The 22,542-nt window shown below is 39.0% G+C and overlaps 1 protein-coding gene across 1 annotated transcript in view; it reads right to left on the reverse strand.

The window, feature by feature from the left end:
* The window catches only part of LOC306768150 (uncharacterized protein), a gene marked incomplete at both ends in the record, with an annotated part of 129,882 nt that overhangs the window by 60,419 nt on the left and 46,921 nt on the right, over positions 1-22,542 (reverse strand). Inside the window, 6 exons of the mRNA XM_079256382.1 lie at positions 430-483; positions 560-613; positions 726-764; positions 2,216-2,335; positions 2,795-2,839; positions 3,794-4,432. Coding sequence (XP_079112508.1) covers positions 430-483; positions 560-613; positions 726-764; positions 2,216-2,335; positions 2,795-2,839; positions 3,794-4,432 — 951 coding nt within the window. The remainder of the gene's footprint in view (positions 1-429; positions 484-559; positions 614-725; positions 765-2,215; positions 2,336-2,794; positions 2,840-3,793; positions 4,433-22,542) is intronic.

The raw sequence follows: 22,542 nt of genomic DNA on the forward strand, positions 1-22,542 counted from the left end.
AAATGCTCCTGCACCAGCTTTATTACACCAGAAAATTATATTTTAAACTGTAATCCACACGCCAAAATAGCCACTGACATCAAGCAGATTTATATTTATATAAATAAAATGCCATAAAATGCTGCTTTCTGAGCCTTTCTAGGAGTAAGAGGACTGTGAGGAAATGCAGGCACAGACTGGGTTTATTAGTGTTGGCAAAAGTGTATGCAAGTCCCAAAATATCTTCAATTTATGATGAAGAACTCTCTTTACATCTGTGTAAGGTGGTTCCACTTTGGTTAAAACATTCAAATTGTTGCTGCTTGCTTGCCTCCAGGCGTTACACCGCCACCTGTAATGTAATTTCACTGACTAACCATGGTAATGGGAAACAATTATGTGGTTTCGTAACATCTTTTTTACACAAAGCTTGTGGTTGAGAAAACATACCATCTCTCCTGGCACACCTGGTTGTCCCCGCTGCCCAGGTTCACCAGGAGGACCCTGAGAAAGAGTATTTCAACATTTATATATTTATGTCTATCATGTACCTTAGTTGTGAATAGAGCCTATATCTGACCTGAATGCCGGGTTTTCCCATCTCTCCAGGTGGTCCTGCAGGACCTTCTTTAGTCTGCAAGCTCACAAAGAAGAAACCAATCTCAGGTTCAGAGAAACTATGAACAACTCAGTCTCAAAGAAAAAGAAGAAGAAAAAAACACTATGAATCATCACAGCATACTTACAGGCCAACCGGTATAGAGTAACTGGTAAAAATTGGTTTGCTGCAAAAAAGGACAAAAAGATGGGAGATGTTATGGATTCAGGAATACACATATATGGAAAAATAATAATAATACAAAAGAAAATCAAAGTCTGTCATCTTTGCAGATACAAATCTGTCTTCGGCTGTTGCTGAAACTTTAATTTGAGTGTAAGTTCAAAGCACATGTGGTGAACCGTCCTCACAAACCACTAACAGACTTATTTCTGTCAGCTTTGTTCAATAACGGACTTAAAGTTCATCCATCATATACTGTATATGTATTACACAACTTACAGCTGTGGCAAGTCCAAAGGAAAAACAGATGAGGAATAACACATCAGCTTGGACACAGGGCCTAGGGATTTATAGTTTGTGGGGTCCTCTGTGCCCAGCTAAGGTGATGTGAGCTTTTCCGGTCCTTTCGATGAGTGATGAGAAATTATGAAGTGGCTAAAAGTTGGGAGACGTAAAACTAACTTCTGTCTTGAGTGAAAACTAAAATAAATAAGATTAAGGATTACGAATGCAAGTTAAGCTGAATTAAAAAATGGCTGACAATGATGAAACCACTAAGTCAGTTTCCTTTTTGTTAGGCTCACATAGCTGGCACTGAAATCAAACAGCGAGGAAAAAAAAAATTGCAGGTCTCCATCAAGACACAATACCTCTAATAATTTTGCTTGTTGACTTTTGTTAATAGGTGCTAATTTTACCTGTGAGGTGCTTATTTTAATTTCTTCTGAAAAGAGATGCCAAATAGTGATATAAGCTGGTTTTAAACCATAATATGTGTAATGGCAACACAATGTGGTATTTACAGTGAATATACCTTTAAAATCATTGGTGAACACCTGACAGAGTATATTAGCTACTGTTAAAATCAATAAATCACAAGTTTTAAAACTATATGTGTTAAATCTGCAACACAACATAGTATTTACAGTAAATCTGCCTTTATTTGTTGGAAAGCACCTACAAGAGTTATGCTATGTCCTTATTATAGGGTTAGGAGGAAATGTTAGCACAGCTCTGCCAGATTCCAACAACAAAGCTAATAGCAACACTAACATGTTTTCTTAAGAGAGGAGACATGAAAGTGAGATTTTGAAAATTATATAATCTTAAGATGTAAATGTCCATGTGTTGCAAGGTGTTATTTACAGTAAATTTACTTTTAAAGTTGTTGGGAAACACCCAGAAGGGTTATGCTAGCATGTGCTCCGTGTATGGCTAAAGAGGACATGCTAGCATAGCTTTGTTGGGCTAAATATCCATACACAGTTTTTCTGTAGCCTACTTCATGTTTTTGACACCCAAACAAATGTTGGATTTTAATAAAGTTATAATATCTAGTTATTATGTTAAAAAATATAAATAAATAAAAGCATAACTGTAAAATATTTTATTCACCTTTAAAACTAAATGCTAATGTACTGTTTCATATACTGTAATGATTAATACCTACAATACCTGGAAAGCAGCCCATTCCTCAGCTGTGTTCTTCCACAGGTATAGAGTTGGTAAACCCGGCGGTCCGGGAGGTCCTTGAACCCCCTGTTTTCCCTGTCTTCCTTCTGAGCCCATTCTACCCTGTGAACAAAGAAACAGAGGTTGTAAATTTAGAGGTGTTTTTTTTTAATGAATTGACCGGTATAAACACAGCAACTATGGACAAATACAATTTTTTATTTTGATCACAATGAATTAGTCTGAATTGATTATTTCTGTAAAGTGCCTTGAGTCAGCTTTCCCATACATTCACAACATGAATTGAATATTGAATGTCTTTAAAGTAGTAATGATACAAAAGGGGCACACAAAATTAAACTTCATAGAGGACAGGAGGACGGTTTGCAACAGTACAAATTAAAATGAGAATTTGAGCTTTAAAATAAGGTACTGTAATAAACTCAAAGGAAAGAAGTGAAGAAATTCAACTGTATAACCAAAAACTCTTCTATAACATTTTCAAAGAATATATTATCAACCTATAAATGAACATTACAAACGTTTTAACACAACATCATGAGTTAACAGCATTCCTATTACCTTATCTCCTTTAAAGCCAGGAGGTCCAGGCTCACCAGGACAACCCTGTGGAAACAACTCAATAATCTTAACGTTTTGTTTGTTTTTGCTCTCTTTTCTCTTGTGACTTCTTTATGGATCTGAACAAATTAACTTTATTAATTCTAAAAGTATTGTATTAATTCGGAAGTACACTGTCCATTTAAATAGGTAAACATATCTTTGTTATTGTTAATAGAATATTGGAACCAAACTGATCAAAGATATGGATCAGAGTATTTATGTTCACCGCGTCACTGAGAATGTTCCTAAACCTGTTTTGCATTGAAAAGGCATTTTAACAATGCCTTTTGAGGCTATTTCTAGTAAAAACAAAAGTGTGCAAAGTGTGAGATCATATCATGTTCTTTAAGGAAGAGAAACTGATAGGGTGTTTTCCTTCCTGATCCCTACACCCAGATCCAATTGTCCCGACTGATCCTGTGGATTTTATGGCAGTGTGACTCCACATGTAACCATATGTGCCATCTGTTTTTGGTTCTGTCTTTCCCGCAGTCCCTAAAATGACCCATTTTTTGCTCTAAGTAAGCCTTCAGACTGGATACTATCTCCAGATTTTCCTTGTCCGAACTAGTCACCATGCAGTCAGGAGTTCAGATTGTCATATTGAGGAATACTATGACAAACGACTGAGACTCATACGCAGGCACTTCTCATGACAGCTTCAAAGACATGTGGATCAACGTGTCTGAGCAGCATTGCCGCCAAAGATCAGATTCAGATGGCAGCATGTGAAGAACAGCTCTTGTAAAATGTAAAGCATAAATTTTGATGACACTCTTCTCTCATGAAGCCCGGCTTTTCCCACGTTTTGCTACAGACAGATGATACATGCAGCTGGTAATTCTGTGGATTTTCTTTGCTAGCACTTCGCAAAACATGTTTTGATCACATTTGTATAGATGCAACTGCATGATGGCACAAACATCAAGGACACAAGATGTCCAAACAGCCACTTACCTCCGGTCCTGGAGGACCCATTCGTCCTGGTGGACCTCTCTGGAGTCTATATGTTTTATCATCTGAACCAAGGACCAGATCTCCATCTCTGGATACAATGGTCACAATCCCAGGACGGACTTTGTCTGGTTGCTTGCTTTCACTTTCCTGCTTGGTTCTGTTATCAAACCGTTTGGTGCTCTGTGTGGTCATGGTGCTGCCATGAGGTGAAGGTGAAACAGTCTTGGTTTCCTCACGGGATTTGTTGGATTCAGTGGATGTTCTGGGACTTGAAGGGATCTTGGGAAGTGGAAGAATTTCCAGTGAGGGCTTTTTAGGTGAACTTCCAACATCTAAGTCAATTATGTCTTCTGAGGGTTTTTTAGGGAACAGTGTAGAAGTCCTTCCACTTGAATCTATCTTCTTCTCTGTTGTGATGTTCTCATCCAACTTTTTAGATGATACATCAGGTTTCCCCTTTTGACTTCCCTTAAGTCCATTTCGGGAAGGTTTCCATTGAGGGTTTTGGAAGATGGGATCCAATAACTCAGTGTCCTCATCCACCAGAAAGACATCTCCCCGACCCACTGAGCCTTTCCGATTGGGTCTAGAAGGCATGGTCCCATCTCCTCGAGAACTCCCTCGTCGCAGGAAACCATTCTGCAAAATGACATAACAAGAATTTCAACTTGTTTAAGATCAATTTCCATTTTTTTGTTTAATGTTGATAGTTGGGAATCGTCTGGATCTCTGTGTTTAGATCGTCACAGCAGTGTTGGGTCACCTAAAGAAAGCCAAGAAATCTACAATGACCATCATTCATTTTCTTTATTTTCTAAAAAATAAGATTGTCAGGTAAACCAATGGCAAATTTAAAAGAAAAATCTGAATGAAGGATATTGATCATGTGCCTGAAGATTAGCAAAATCCCATTAATCAAACAACCTGATATATTACAAAAAATGTTGATATATATATATATATATATATATATATATATATATATATATATATATATATATATATATATATATATATTTATATATATTAATTATTGTAATAAATTATATTAATTACAGCATTTTACCTCTACAGACATATGAAATGATACTTTTTTCTTTGTTAGTGATATTTAGAATTTATCATGATTTGAGATTTAATAAGATAATTAAGATTTAATTTATTCTATAAAATACTTATAAAATAATATATAATAATTATATTATGTAAATCTTTTTTTAAATATAGCGGTATCATTTTCTATTCCAATTTATCGCAAAGGCAAACTTGTGTAATTACAGTATATTCAGTTATATAACATATTTATTTATTCTTAGAGTGAGTGGAAACATATTGGATGACTTCTTAACATCTACTGAAATGGTTTATTTACAAAAATCCTATCCTCATTCATGAATATGCATTAAAAAAAGTTTGTAAATAGATGTCCACTACATGGCCACTATGCATGAAAGGGTTAATGGAATTTTTAAGGTAAATCACTCTGAAATATCGTGTTATTTCTATTCAAAACACAATCCCTATTTAAGTCAAGGCATCCAGGAATGGTTACAAAATATTTAATGAGTCAATGTGTCAGCTGTATGACAGCGAATGCTACTAGCATGAATAAGCTGTGCTTAAAAGAAGAAAGTGAACACTTTTCCCATCACAAAGCATTCAGAATGACTTGAAAACTGACTTTTACACTCATTCACAATTTATTAGATCCACATTTGTAGTACCTTTGTAGGCTGAATCCATGTTTCCTTCACAACTGCCTTGATTCTTGGTGGATGTTGGAAACATCGCTCAGAAATTTTGCTGTTGGCCATCGAAAGACCACGGTTGTGCTACCATCTGTCCTCTTGACCTATTGAACTTAATTTTTTTTTGTACCAGACTGAAAACATGTTTATTTCTACTGTAAAGTTGGTCTTTTTAACATGGGACTCTATGGGGATTGATTAACCCCTAACCTTCCAAGTAACCCCCTAGTGGATGAGGGGGGAATTGAAATTTTTGGCACTTCTATATTGGCTTCCAGAGGTTGACGCGAGGCGCATTCGGTGTTTATTCAAGTTCCTATTGCCTATCCTATCATTTCCAGCCAGTCTGTTGACTCTCCTCTGCCATTTGACATCAACAAGGTGTTTTAGTCCAGACAACTGCTGCTGACTCCAGATTTCCTTGGACCATTCTCTATAAATCCTAGAGATGGTTGTGTATGAAAATCCCAATAGGTCAGCAGTTTCTGTAAAACTCAGACCAACCCATCTGGCACAAGCAACTATGATACGTTCAAAGACACATCAATCAATGTATTTTTTATTCAAGGTCATCTACTTCCAAAGCTTGACTTCTCTATTATCAGTCAGCTGCTATCTGTGCAGATGTTAAAGATTTACCTCTGCTCTTCCAATTAGAAGCAACATAATGGGTTTATGTTTAGGGCACCTTAACATGAAGTGTATGTGAGCCCTGTTTGCATTGTCACAAATCATTAATCATTAGTTTAAGCTCAACTGGGACTATTCAAACTTCTTAAGTGCAACCACTCCAAATATTGTATGCTTGATTTCTGCTCACAAGGAGAAATTAGTTGTAAGAGTTTATGGGGGCTTTGAAAACAAACAGAGCAGTCTCCAGAGGGGATCATGCAAACAGTCCAAACATAACAGGAACCACTAAAATCCAGGCATGCTCCCTTGCTGATCATGTCGCAAAGCACACACATGCAAACAACTAAGCATCTAAATGTAGGGCTTCGGGGAATTGCGTCACAGTGAGAGAAGCTTCTCAAGGGAAAGACACCAAAGGGCTGTAAATTCAGGTTGATGACCCTAACAGGCTGAAATAAAGAACACTTAGTGGATCAGAGGCATGTGGAGAGCAGCACAACAGCAGGAGGGAAAGGCAGATATGGCTGAACAGGGATGTTTGCTTTCTAAGCATCACAGATTTAACCCACCACAGTAATGGACAAGCACTAGTGTAAAAGTTCAACATCCTGGCTTGCTTTCTGATGTAAATGTAGGGCAGTTGCCTAAGAAGGCCGGTAGATGGTGCGCTGATACTGTCTAGTCATTTGCCCTGACTGTTTAGTATGCTTCCGTAGCAGCGCCATCTTGAGTTAATGTGTATTGTGTCCCGTCATAAGGTGAGCAGCAGAAATAATGCTCTGTTAAAATGTGGATGTTTTGTGATGGGTAGCCTATCCTCCTGGCAGCCTGTTTGGCTGGGGTGTTTAAACACGCATATGCGATGTTCAGCAAGGTGTTCAGGGTTAAAAATGTTAATTTTATTTGTGTCCGCATAAATGTGTTAGCTGTGGACCTCGCTAGCTTCAGGTCGGCTACAACATTAGCTCTTGTAGGTTGCTGAGCTGCCGGCCCACTGTGAGTCTTTGTTATGATTACATTTTGATCTTGAGTTAATGTGTATTGTGTCCCGTCATAAGGGTGAAGCCGCCGTTACGACGCGACGAATAAACGGCCCGGTCCGAGCCACAAATAGACAGCCGCCTGTGTCTGACTGGTCTCTCCGCCTTACGCCGCAACACCACAAACACAACGCAGAGTAACCGCGCGTGGAGAGGCGCGATTCCCACACAGGCGGGGTTACATAAACATGTATATCTGATATTCTTCAGGGCTTGTCTGATTACTTTTGAAGGCTGCAAGATTTACTCAATTTTTCAATTCCAAAGAAAAAAACAGGACAAAAACTTTAACACAGGATGCAAAGGTTTGTTAATTCCATCTTGTTCACATTGAAATGACATAAAATGTTGAAGGTGAGGCATCTTTCTGTCACATCTCACTCTTACAAGAGTTGGGCCACCATGTAGCAACCCCATTTTTATAAGTCTTTGAGCAGGAACCTAAAAAGACCGGCTGCTGGACCTTTGAGAGAGGAAAGGACTGATGCATCAATCCAGCTGCTAAACTGTCCTTCTTTGTCACATTTTGTATTACATAATGAACCCATCCAATACCCGAAAGATCTGGATTACAGACAGGTCAAATGAGAGCTTGGACTATTTAACTATAAACCAGTTGTAACAGATGCAGTATGCAGTTTAATATTGTCTTGCTAAATTCTGCAAAGTCTTCCCTGAAAAGATGCTGCTCTCATGAAGCATATCTTGCTTCAAAATGTCATTTTACCTTTAAGTGTTGATGAAATCTTCCAAGATTTGTACATTGGCAGTTCTTAAGTTCAGTTTCTGCTCTCCCACACTATCTGAAACGCAAACCTTTGAACTAAGCTTTTAGAACAAATCTCAGTTGTCTCTTTCAATGGTTTCTATTTGACATTAATCTTGGTTCAGCGAAGACAACATTTCTGGATAATGGATCCATCATTGTATGATTACACCTAAATCAGAGGACTGCATGTCAAATTGCATTCAAAAATCATTTCCAGACATGTTTCTGGGCCTTTGCAGCAATTTTCATGACAAAAGCATAATGTTTTTAATGCACGACTCAAACATCACATACATCCGTCCTCTCACAGATTCTGCCAAAGCCAGATATATGTGATATATTATTAAACATGATGTATCATTGATTTTAAATTAAGGTTTCTTTATGTAGCCACATTTGTTTTGCAATGACATGGGTACATATATGCAAATTTGAAAACAAATGCAACATAGTACAACACAATTAACCCAAAATAAGAGAAAAAAATAAAATGCGATAGAAGTGTTCAGAGCTCCATCAATTAAAAGAAAGAGGTTTTAATTGAAGATAAAAATCCATATAAAACCTTGAAAAAATATGTACATAATACATAAATAATAAAATAATACAAATATAAACTAGGAAAGCTCTAAGAGAGCTCAAACCTTCGCCAAGGGCCACAGTTCCAAAATATTTATGGATCCAAACTGGGATCCCAATCACCAGCAAAATTAAATCAGTTCTTCCTTTTCACATTTTCCAACAACTCCAAAAACTTTAATAAAAATCTGTTTATAACTTTGAGTTATCTTGAACACAAACAAACAAATGCCAGGAAAAAGAATAACTTCCTTGGTGAAAGTTAAAATAATAATATAAAGAAAAACAATGTCTGTGTGGAGTCATACGTGGAAACTAACAATTCAGCAGAATTATTCTGATCTTGTTTCACATTTTGCAGAACAAATTTGCAGACAAATTTTCTTTTGCTTTGCAGATCCTTGAAACTACCCAACTTTACTTACATGTACCATGACTCTGCCTTTATCAGGTACCCGTTCTGCTTTCTTTTTTTTAATGTCATTATTTGTCTGCTTGCCATTAGCATAATTAGTTATAACCTTTTTGTTTTTTTCTCTCAGCCAACACCTTTTGTTCTGTCTTATTTTTCTTTTTACCACTATTTGATCGTAAGCATATTGCTCCCATCAAATTCTAAATAAGTCATATTATTAATAAAATAGAAAGAATTTTCAATTAGCGTGATTTTGTAGTTTCACTGCAAGAAAAATATTGGTTTCATGAGATTTGAAAATGATTTTTTTTCTTTGTTTAATGTTCCAACATTGCTAAAAATGTTAACGTTCGTAAACTAAATTTATTTAAACCTGCAAACTGATTATTATTTCTGTTAGGAGGGGGGGGGGGGGGTAATCTGTGTATTTACTACTACGTTGATAAATGATGGTAAAAATGGTTCATTTATTTGATAAACTGTGACTGAAAGTGAGATGTTAATAGAATAATAGAACCATTAGGAATTAGCACAGGTGGATCAAAGTAGATAAAATAACATAAAAAAATCAACCCTCCAATTTTGCCAACTCAACAAACCACCAAGAATAAAGCATAAAGTGACCACACTGGACCAAATCTGGGCTACTTTTGGCCCCTATGGCTTAGTTATGGCATTAGCAAGGGTTCTGTGGGCCAGAAGTGGCCAGATGTCTGCTACCAGCATAGCTTAGATTATGGCAAATCTCCTGGCCACATGTGGTGCCGATGTTTGTTGTTGCCTGGATGTTGATTCTAGCAAGTATACTTGTAGCATACTTCTAGACTTCTAGCAGACACACTTACATTTAGTAAGCGCTGTAAGTCAAGGAACAAAAAGGCACATTTGGGCCATATTTTGCTCAAACACTTCTTGCAATGTCGATTGGAGCCAAGCTAGGCTAAATGCAAACTAATTTATTTAAACAAAAAAGCAGCTTGTCTGTCTGACATTTACTCAATTTCATACATTCCCAACCAGTATAGCATAAAAAGAAATAGTGTTTCTTCAGAGTAACTCCTCGGTAGGTAAGAAACCAGTTAACACCACACACACAGTAGAAAACGTAATCGTCTCATGAAACAGACTTGTGTTAACCTTTAAACCCCATATTGCTTTTTGTAAATAACACAATTTAGCAGTCATCCTAAGTTTACAGCAGCTTAACATTTCTCGGACCAATCAAGCCGTTCAAAACTGGATTAATTCATTACCTCTAAATCATTAAACAGTCCTCAAAACTTTGTGTGAAGTGAAGCCAGTAGGACCAGGGATCATATGAAATGGTCAGGAGACCAAATGCAGTGCCTCAAATGAAAACAAAGGCTCTTTTTCTCCTCAGGCAACATTTAGGCGAGCGGCCCCAGCTGATAAGCTGACACTGGATCCCTTCTGCTCAACACAGTCCCCTCATCTTATCTCCCCTCCGGTCTGTGCGATACCCCCATGAATGCCAGCCCAGACCATAATTAGTTAACAGCACTGTGATATGCTGGCCAGTCAGTCAGGAGCCGTTGCTTATCCAACACTGAAAGTTGTAACCATAGATAATACCGACTGATGAAATATTCTTTTGACAACATGCTTACCGTTGAGGTATTTCTCTTGAAGTTAAAACGTGGGCGAATGAACTCAACAAAAGTATTAGGACACTGACTTCATGTGCAAGTATGTGGACAAAATAAATAGATTCCTGTGGAAATAGTTTTTACTTTCCATTAAACCTGCATTTGATTTACTTTACACCAGTGGTTCCCAAACCATTTCTCTTCATCCAAATACCTCAAAAGCCATAGACCCCCTGCCCCACCCAATGCTGAAGCCATGCTTGGTTTTATGTTCTCATTAATGATATTCTATTGTAATTTACTGTCTTTTGGCAGGTGCTTTTCAACAGAGCAACTTACCAGTGAGAACTGATCAATACCCATAGCAATGAACCTAACACCTAGCATGCATGCCTTGTGGGTTGGAGGGAGCCAGAGTACCCAGAAAGAACCTGCACATACACGGGGAGGATATGCAAACTCCACACAGAAAGGCCCACTGTTTAAATCTCCCCCCCAGGTGAGGCTCCAACCAGCAGCCTTCTTGCAGTACTAACCCCTACGCTACTGTGCTGCCTGGTACTGAATTGTGGCTCAGTCCTATCCTTCCATGAGGCCAAGACATTAAGCCTTACAAGCCTAAAAAGAAAAAAATATTGTTAGAAATAGTCTTTTTTGTGGTGTTTTTCAGACATTTTATTGATGAAATATTGCAGGAAAATTAAAGTTACCAGGACAGACATGCAGTCTCTCGTACTGTAGCTCTACTTAATCACTGACCATCTAACTTTGGGATCTGGTTTGGGTTTTCAGGCTCCCAAAATGCCATTTTCATGTTAACAAAACATGATTAAAATAAACTTCAGTTGACACACTAACTCATTTCTGTGTGGACATGGTCTTAATTTTTAACCACATTGTAAAAAATTAAGACTATTGAATAGTCAAAGCCTCAGGGAGCCCTTGTGCTCTTTGGAGGACCCTGTTGTGGGTCCCAGACCCCAGGTTCGGAACCACTTCTTTAGTTCATTAAATAATTAGACTCCCAGCATCTGCTGTCAGTCTCTGCTGGCAGACAAGCATCGAGGAAGGTCACTTTCTTCCAATAAACACAGAAGCTTGCATTCCCCATTCACACAACTATGTTAAAAATCTAATTAAAACTGGGTGTTGACTGGTAAAACTGGCACTGTTAAATAAGTTGAGCAAAACCAATGAAAACTTAACTGCCGTTACTGTAAAAAAAAACTTTAAACCGTCGATGAGTTGCACTTTTTTTTTCATGAACTGACTCATACCCCACATTCGCCATCCCACTGCTGGAAAGACCAACAAGTGTGCCAAAAGTCTAAAACCTTACCACTGAAAATAGACCACAACATACACTATTCACTCCTGTATGAGTAATATTTGCTAAAAAACCAAAGAGCATAACTACTTTAAAACAGAATGTAAATAAACAGTGGACAGTTATTAATGACTGGAGCTTTTAATGGGAACCAGTAGAGTTGGGGATGAAAGCCACAAAAACAGCAAAGGAGTTGGAAAAGCCTTATGTTCTGAGGCATGGTTTGCTTTAATCTTTCTGATGGATCGCTGTTGGAACCAACTTGTGGTTTTGAATAATTTGATTGCACCTGAATTTAAATATTTATTTATTAAGCTGGAAAAGTTCTGATTGCTTCAAACCTTTAGTCTGATCTGCTAACTACTGTCAACAAAGCTCAAACGCATCCCAGCAAGATTCTGCTTGTGATAAATGCACAATCTGTACCAGTCCCACTGAGATGAACCAAACCACATGTTATCTCACTAATCAGTGAAACTAAACTATTGCACCACTCTATTGTTCTCTATTGCACATGATCACATGCTAAAAGAGAATAAAATGTCTTTGTCAGAGTGCTTATTACTGTAAAACAAAATTTAGATCATGTGTGTTTCTGTTGTCTTTCTGAAAGCTCTCTAGTAACAGGCTCAAGCTAGCTAGCACACTGTCAGCCTAAAGCAATGTTTGTGTATGTTTATATCATTGTATCCTGACAACACCTCTTGTTATGATGGGACTGTAAAGGAAGCAGAGTGAGAGAGATTTTTACTGTCCTGTAAGTCAGGGGTGTCCGAAGTTGGTCTTCAAGGGCCGTAGTCCTGCAGGTTTTTTAACGTGTCCCCCCTCCAACACACCTGTCTCAAATAAAATGGGTCCAAAAGCCAATGAAGTTCTGCACAATGAGTCTTTTTTTTTTTTTGAGTCAGGTGTGTTGGAGCGGGGAATCATGGAAAAACTGCAGGACTGTGGCCCTTGAGGACCAGAACTGGACAACACTGCTATAAATGAATAAATTTAAGTCTAATATCAGAATGGTAGTCATTTTTATCCTTATTTAAATATTTTAACCCCAAAACCACTGAAACCATTAACTTTTTTTACTTTTTTTTTTTTTTTTTTTAAATAAACAGATTTGTACGATCAACCCACATCACATGCAGCCCAATATCTTCCTGACTACCAGTAGCTCAGATTTGTCCTCTGTGGAGGACCTTTGTAAACCTAAATATTTTCATCTCCCTGAATGCTACTGAACTAACACCTTTTAGTTTTTAAAGAGGACATTTTTTTTGGGGGGGGGGTTGTGAACTTTCTTTCTCTCTTCAAGAAAAATGGCCTCCATTGCAACAAGCATGTTTTATGGGAAGAGCAAAAGTGCATAATACTTTTCTTTGTGCTGATTTTTACTTGAAATTGTGTAGTTATATTTCCATTGAATATCTTATAAACACATTAAATCGTTTCTTAGATAAATATAACTATATTTTACCACTAATTTAAAAGTTTAAGCAATGTCCTCCGTAGTGGACATTTGTAGTTACACATTTTTTTTTCCTGGTAGTCAGGAGGATAACACTCTGTCTGTCACCCCTAGAACTGCTCAAAAGCAAAAAATTGCAATAAAAAATTGGTAATAGAAACATTTAAATTTTGAAGAATATTGCTGAAAGTTGACTCTCTCATGAGGTGGTTTTTAAGACATGTCAAATAGGTAGCATGTCGCAAAAGTGTAATGGAAACTATTTCTGGCATTCATGTCATTGGAAATGACGTAGGGGATCATGTGACCAGGTCATTGCAGGTAAAGATGGTGCAGTTTGTATGGATGGAGGAGGAGACAGAAATCTTCTTATAGATAACTGAAGAGAAAACCAGCATCCTTAATAACAAACAACAGCAAAATGCAGAGCAATAAGGGAGTACGGCTTCGAAAAACAGCAGAAAATCCACCACAGCAGGTGGAAAACCCTGAAACAAAACATTTCAGGCCATCACACTTCCTACCTTTACACACAGGAGGATAAAAACATGCATACTAAAAGAAGGTAAAGGATGATGTGCGGCCAACTGCAGGTAATGCGCATATCACTGTATCAGGTTTTGCAGGAAATTTTACTGTATTGTTCTAGAAATGTTGGCACACACTTTGTGTTTATTAGCGTAAATACAACTAGTTCACTTAGCGTGCACTGAGTGTTCGCAACTCAACAGTGATTCTGCACTGGATTTTCAGCATCCTCTTACAGCCACTGATCCAACAGGCAAGGACTTGTTTCTTGCTGATGCATGACTTTGTTTTGTATTCTTCCCGTCTCAGTTACAGTAGCGCCGCACGGTATGTTGCTGCTGGGAAAATCTGTGGAATCCCATCGCCCTCACTGAGCGTTTACAACTGTTTGATCATCGATGCCGTTAGAAAAACAAAGAGCCCGATTAGATCTAGATCGGATTGTTCTGAAATATACAGTAAATAGGGCAGATGTTGACGCGGCACACCTGGCTAAGATTAATGGTTATAGCTAATCACCGTGTCCTTCCATCAGCACAAGTCTCCTCAGGAGTCTCTCTTCATGCAAAGCCGACAGATCCTCTGTTTTGAGCTATGCGAGATCTATGGCGGCCTTGCAGACTGACAAAAGCGCTGCAGGGTGAAGTGCTATCATCAGCACACATGTGCGCACACACACACACACAGACAATGAACCCTCACACCTACAAAGGGATAATCAAGAGGCAAGGTCCGTAAATCTCACCCAGACACAGGTATGCAGACACACTCAGACCGGCTGGGTCTTGTAAGCAGCGGTAGGCAACTTCGCCTGGAAAATTTCGTGACGGGGGCCCTGCCAGCGTACACGCGATACAGTAAGAAACGGTAAACAAAGAGGCCGAAAATGTTAAGCAAACCAAACGGAAACAGTTTGATTGCATAGGTTTGCGTTTGTCTTGAAGTTTCAACCCTGCAGACAAAGAACAGTACACACACACACACACACACAAACACACACACGTACACAAACCAGCAAATCAATCATGCCACGACTTGTGAGTGTATTCATATATGTTTATGTAACGCGTCTGTTCACTGGGCATATCATGTGCACAGCTCAAGTCAGCGTGTGACTCTGCTCTGACTCAGTGGCATTCACCGGCTCAGCAGGTCAAGTCTGGCATTAAGACCGTCGTGGTCAGGGATTTAACTCCTGGCAGGACCACCCGTATTAGAAATGCCACTGTTAGCCCGGATCAAAGCCTCCACCAAACCAACTGTGGTGGTCTCTCTTAGGACAGACGTACAATAAGATCACGAAGTCTTTGGAAAATGGAGCTAAAGACCGAAAGAAGCAGAATCTCTTGACATTTTTCTCTGCAGCCTGCAGGTGGGGAACCATTAAAGGGGACGGAGAACAAATGGGGATAAGCTACTTGGCTCCCTCTATTGGTATGCAGAGAATATTTCCGATATCGACCAAATTATCTTGTCTCCTCTTTGCAATGACGTATCTCTGCAAGAAAGTCTTTTCTGTCGTACAAACCAAACCCAATGGATTGGGCGCAGTCAGGTATGATACGGAAGCAAACATTTAAGAACTGCGTTCACTTGTAACAGCTTCTCCACTGAGAAACATTCTGGTCAACTCATAAATGAACCAGATGAATGTTCTGGTTTACTCTACAGCATGTGTGAGATGGCAGAAGGAGACATTATAAGGACGTTGTCGAAGGATCATCGCTTGGGTTGTGTGCAAATGTTTTAACAACAGTTCTGGAGATGAACATCTTTAACAATGTGATCGAAGCTGCCAACATAAACCTGCCGTTCAGTTTTGGTGTGCCTGATGGACAGGAGTCGGTCTCTTCCATGGTAATACAACAGTAGGTATAAAATTGCTTGAGAGCCTTTGATTTTCTAAGGTGGCACGTAAAAGGTGTGAGAACCACTCATTATTTTATAAGAGGGATCTGACAGATCACACTCTAGTAACACCAGTGTGTTTTCAGTTTCTAATGGAGACAATGAATCCAGCACAGAGGAGTCTAATAAATCAAGTATTACTGAGTTGTCTCTGCTTCGGAGCTGCAGTTCCTTGTATGTGTGCATGGATCAGACTCTTATTCATATAACGCTGGTGTAATATGCAGCTGCTTGACCCAAAGACATCATGCTTACAGGATTATTTGACTCCATCGTGTTTCCTGTTTTATGATGGATTATTTTTTACATTTCATCGCTGGTTATTCAGAGGTTTAATGGTGTGGCCCCCAGCTCATCTAGGGAAACTTTCACACCATCATAGTCCAGTTAAAACGCTGAAGTCGACCTGTCAGATGCTCATAGATGTTCCAAGATCAGACTCAAAGACAAACCTTTTCATCACTTTGCAGACAGTTTCTGTGGAGCGTTTTACTGATTCTCACTTCTGAAATCTTTAAAGATAACTTCAGTTTTTAATAGGAATTATATTTTAGTCTATTGACTGTTTAGATACTGTTTTTTTTTTTTGTTGTTGTTTTTTAATTGGTGTCATTTGAATTTAATCTTTCATTGTTTTAAATGCCTTTAAAAATATTGACACTAATATGTATTTAGTAGCTCTGATGAAATGATGCTATCAACTGTAGCTAGCTTACAATGAGAATCCCACTTGTGTCTTTGGGCACAGATTTGATCAGCATGAAGAAGATGGCTGTGAAAACCATCTTCTAACATCTTTAAAAGCTTGATTATCCATGTTTTCCTTCATTCATTGGTTTTAAATGAAGCAGTTTCTCAAAGGAAGTTTTCAAACTTTGATCTACTTCTTTAATAGCTATTAAACCCAACAGAGCACTGTCCACTGCTTTTATTTAACTTTAATTTAAAACTTAAAACCAAATCAGGTGCAAATTTTACTTCTTTAAATCCCATAAAAAGAACTTAATGATGCAGTCAAGTGAAACTGAACAGAAACACCTCTGCAATGATATTTAGCTCATTTAGCATATTTAGCACCACTTTCTTCAGCATCACAGCAAAAAAGCAAGAAAATGAAAAGGTCCAATCTGTGAGTGTGTGTCTATGTGTGGTTAAAGCAGGGAGTACCTTTCCGTTCCGACGTCTCTGACCTTGCACATGCAACCCCTTTAAGTCCAGCAAAAGGCATCCCAGCAGCAAGTACCATCCAACATGGTGGAGCATGACTGCAGGAGACACAGCAGGTCTGACTGCACCTCAGTGCTGTTCACATTATACCCACAGACAAACCTCTGCACAGGAGGCTGATCCAGCTCCCGGGAGACACACCCACACACCTAGCAGTCACACACCCTGCACCGGATCATTCATCTCCCACAGCTAATGTGTCGAATGTGGCAACCGGGGAGACTGAGGCCAAGTCCCTCAGGGTGGCCACGGTGAAAACTGAGAATCTGCAAAACCTCAGAGAAGCTGAAACTCATCCCAGATACTTTTATGTAGCAAAATTAAATTCCCAAACCCAAAAGTCCTCTGAATGACAGATGTTTGAGATGCTTTGGTGCTAATCCAAAACCATCCTAAACGTTCAAGCTCTTTGCAAGCCCCCAGTGAGGTGAAGAGCGCCATCATTCAGTTTGGCACTGAACTGGAAACTGCAACGTAACCGGTAACCAAAGAGCTGCTTGAGTGAACAAGTGAGCACAGTGAGTGGATGGAGACGATGGGAGGGAATCCCCCACTTTTCACACATGGATGGATTTTTGTTGGGAGGGAAGCCTGCGCGCTGGAAGAGATGAACCTCTGGGGGGGGGGCACGGTGCTGGAACAACCACAGCTGAGAGGGGGGAAATTTTCACCACAGATTCTCTGAGGTTGGCTTGATTTATGCAACTGTGTCGACACAGAGGAGAGACCTCCAGTGCGTACGAGTAAAAAAATAAAAAAAACAGCGGGGAAGCACCTTGTCACAGGAAACATTGCCTCATGTCTGCAGGCTGTCGAGCGTAAACAGCAGTATAAACAAACGACAGCAGAGCGAGGTTGATGCGGGGTGAACGGGACCTCTGCAGGGCAGATGTTCAGAGTGGTCTCTTTTTGATTTTAAATGACTTCTTGGCACATCTTCATCCTCCTGGCCACATAATGACTTCCAGAGATCTTTGCAGTCTGCTATGACAACGTTGAACTCTGGACAGTTTGTACCCGTAGGGTGCAGCTTTCATATGGTCATATGCTCATCATACCTCTTGTGACAAGCCTTTTCATCGCCTTGTGTCTGATTTAACTTCTCAGCATTGATACGGAGCTTTAAATTACAGATTGGAAGGGAAAATTATTAGTTTGAACATGGCGGGATGTCTCACACTGAGAAAAGAAAACAATGGAGGGAGAGATATCGTCTTATCCCTCAGTTTCTCTAACCTCCTAATCCTCCTCCTCCGCTTTTATCCCATCATCTCAGCGCTGTCAACAGCACATTTCCCACCACGCTTTAGGATTTCAGGCCCCCCCTCCTCGTCTTTAATCAGGCTATTCTGCGAGCAGCTCGAAACCTCAGCAAGCGGCTGAAGAACACTTTGAAAGTGAACAAAAGACAAGCTGAACATTGTGCAGAGCTGTCCTGTCATTTAAAAGTAAATAAATAAATGTGGTCGCCAGACACACTTTTACAGCAAAGCCCGAAATCTTTCTTCATCCGAGTCTACTAATTTTAAAAAAAAGAAGTATTTACTATGTATTCTTTGATGATTCATGAGTTCACGCGGCCAGATGCTTTGGTGGAGGTCTTTTTGATATTTGTTTTTCATGCATCAGACTTCCTGGGAAAATAAAAAATCCTTTTTGTCCTGTTGCAGCTCTAACATGGATGCATAAGTTTGTTTCTTACTATCTGCAGCAGTTTCCAGAGTGAAAAGAATCCAATAAGTTTCTTAATTATAAAAAAAAAAAAAAAGACACCTAAAAGCACTGAAAAACGTTTCCTGCTGCTTTGTTCTCCTCTCAGCAAATCACCAACGTCAACCCACTTCTCTCCTTGTTGCTAAGAAACCAAGCAAATGTGTGTCTCCAGCAGAGCACTGTTTATAGAATACATAAGCAGAATAATGTGTGTTGTATTAACCTTCATGTTGATGTAACGCAACACCAACAAAAGAATATGTTGTCATTTAAAGATTGTAAAAAGTCATTCTTTAACGCGCCAGACACACCAGTTCAGCATCAAACTTCACATCCAGTTCATGTCATGTTAAATGGGGTGTCAGATAAATTGTCTTTGTGCAGATTGGACAAAATCCAGCTTTTCAAGACACAGAACTTCTTATCTGTTCTGGCTTAAAATAGTGCAAGCAAACCTCCTGCAGCAGATTCTTCTGGATGACTTCATCAGCATCCGGTTGCCAAGACACCAGCGGACACAAGTGAGGCATTTAAAGTGACAAAAGAAAGACGTAATAGATACAAATTTATCTAAAAGGTTTAGAAGCATCACAGAAAAGGCACAACAATTGTAAGGTGACCGTGTTTTATAACGTTAGTCGTCTATTAGGAAGCATTAAGACGACTGTGTATCAAACTTTTTCCCTTCTGATTGCCTGTAGTTTATAGTATGTTTTCATCAATACTGATACTTTTTGCCCCTAAAGTAAAATAGCATGACTGTAAAGTGTGCATTAATATCTTTATTCCACAGGCAATTTGATAGAAATAAAAATGAACATGAATAATTGAAGGAAAGGCAAAAAAATATAATTAATTATGAATTTTACCAGTTGATTAAATAAAAATTAGATTAAAAAAAATATATAAAATATATACAAGAAAAAAAATGCTGAAACAATTAACATGAGATTATTTAACTTTCTTATACGTAATTAAATACAGTTAATTACGGTAATATAGTGAATAAGACATAATGCTCAGGAACCTGCATTAAAACCGATAAACAATTGAAACGTTATGATCACTAACAATAGCAGCATCATCATGTGATCTGATAGGCTACCATGTGTGTGACAAAGAGAACATATGCAGCGTGTGGTTCAGAAAAGAGACGTGCTGTTAAACATCTTGATGTCAGACTGCATTTCCAAGAGAAGCAAACTGCACAATTTAAGTTTCGTTTCTTAATCTATTGATCATTTTTCATCACTTTCTTGGTTTAATAACCTTCCACTGGCTTTGTGTGTGATGTGTGATGGCAAAGTATCTAGTATTGAGAAAAGAATGCTGGCAGAGGTTAGCAAATGCCGGCAACTAATGCTCACAGTCTGCACAGAAATTTGAAAAATCAATCCGAAGATTGTAAACGTTCAATCTTCTTCCACATCAAAACCAAGCTTTCCATCAGGCTGAGACCATCCCACACGAGGACCAGGACTAGGAGCTGGGCCCCCCTGCTTCGGACCAAATATACGTCCATAGGTGGGTTGCATGATAAAGTTTGAAACCCCTTCTAAAGTTAGACGAGTGGTTCCCAAACTCTCCAGTTCCTGTTTTCGATTACATCATTAATATAGAAGTGTTTTGACTATGTACTTGTGTAAGTGTGAACATATGCGTGCAGTATGAGCTGGGGTGGCCTGAGTGAGCACACGGCACCCAGCCTGACTTTCTGTACAAGTCCGGCTCTGCTTGTCATTGTGTAGCTTTATGCTAGTTTTTTGCTACACTCTTATTTACTGGGGTCGCTAACCTGCACGTTTCACTTCAATGACAGCCTTGTAGCAGCTCCTCATGTCCTCTTGCCCTTCCACACAAAGGTGGAATGCAGATTAACCTGTCAATTTCATGGCTTCCAGCACAGCCAGATGAACCTGACCGGGCCGTAACCCCTGACTGTGGCCGCCTCTGGTCAAGGCAGCATCATGGCCAGAGTGTTTCAACAGAGGGGAAGTTATGTTCCACTTTTTTAGTCTGTTCAAACACCATTACTTCCATATTTTACACAGAACTGCTGTCTAAGCAGTAAAACCAAGATCTAATGGGTAATGTCATTACTAGAAGACTTATAACATTTAAAGCCATGCTAGCTTTCCTTAAAACTCTTCTAATATGAATTTTTTTAAGCCATTGAAGACTAAAAAGAACCTTTTTGGATTAATAAGGAAAAAAAGTGTCAAAATGATTGATTATTTTTCCACCTCTCCTGTTTTTATTTTATATGGCGCTTTAAAAAGAAATCATTTGACAGGTTTTACTAACAGGAATCTCCCTGGAGACCCAAATGAAAACACTCGGTTGTGATAGGATATGGAACATTATGGGAATATCATGCCCACAGGCATGTGTGCACATGTGTGTCTTTTTTCACTGACAGGTATAGCTTGAAGGATTAAGAGTATTAAGAGGAGTATTTGTCAAATGGAGATCCGTCTCACAGATTGGATTCAACCGTCTGGTGACGTTCCACAGAGGAGAAACAAGCTCAGTCATGCTCTTTTGCTTCCTTGTGTCTGCAGGAGCTATCAGAAGCTGTCCTGGTGCCCACTGATAACCTCACGTCAATTAAAAATGTTATTCGACTATAACTACTCCGAGAGTTATACAATTCATGAGAAAGAAGCCAATGTGGGTGTAAAAGAAGCTGCAAATGTCAAAAAGAGTTTTGCAACAATTATGTCACAATGTATGAACGCGGGACATCTTAATCATCAAGACTTCAAAGCCACCAACATTTTCTAAAGTCCACAGTTCTGGCCCTGTAATTATATGCTTAGCTGAGGTGCCTGACCTCTGGGAGTGTTTAACGCTTTAGCGCACATTTGAGGAGCTCTAGATTAACTGGTCAAGTCCTGTGTCTCTGAGGAGAGCACCTGTCAAAGAGGGGCCCCACACAAGACATGCATCACCGTCAGGAAACGCCAACAATGAGGCACCGCTGGGAGAAACGTCCTAACTTCAAAAGACGACAGACCAAAGAGGAATGGATCTGGTTAATGTACTGCTGTTGTTTTATTTACTTTCTTCTGTAAATGTGTAAACACTGAGGTGAGCCAGGTGCGGGGCAGCTGTTACTCTGCATGTTTAAATGGGAACATAAGGTGCAGAAAAATTATTTAAAAAAAATAAATAAAAAAAATCTGTCTAGCATTACAAATGCAGCACAGTATGTAATAACTGTCATTTCCCCATAATCTAGACCAGGGGTGGGCAACTCTGGTGGGAGGGCCGCAGTCCTGCAGATGTTGTGAGTTTCCCTGCTGCAATACAACTGTATCAAACCAATTAGAAATCAGCAGACTAGTTCAAAGTTCGATGTCAAGCTTTGCACAAGGTCTGTTGATTACGTCTGATGTGTGTCAGATGTGTTGCAGCAGAAAAACTTACATTTGTAAGACTGCAACCCTCGATGGGCCCACCCTGATCTAGACAAAATAAAGGATGACTAAGTTACAACTTGGATATTAAAATGTAGAAAAATCCCTAATAAAACTGAGTGCAAAGCTCCGCTAGGGCCTTTAAAAAGGTTCCTGGATCCAAACGGTGACCCGGATCAGTACCAAAATTAAATCTTTTCTTCCTTTTCACATTTCCAACAAATCCTAAAAATTTCATAAAAATCCATTCATAACTTTTTGAGTTATCCTGAACACAAACAAACAAACAAACAGATAAAGGGCAGTAAAAAAACAAAAAAAAAAAAAAAAAAAAAAAAAACCTCCTTGGCGGCGATGAGAATCTATACATAATT

Source organism: Telmatherina bonti (genome assembly GCF_933228915.1).
Source record: "Telmatherina bonti genome assembly, chromosome: 17".
Lineage (NCBI taxonomy): Eukaryota > Metazoa > Chordata > Actinopteri > Atheriniformes > Telmatherinidae > Telmatherina > Telmatherina bonti.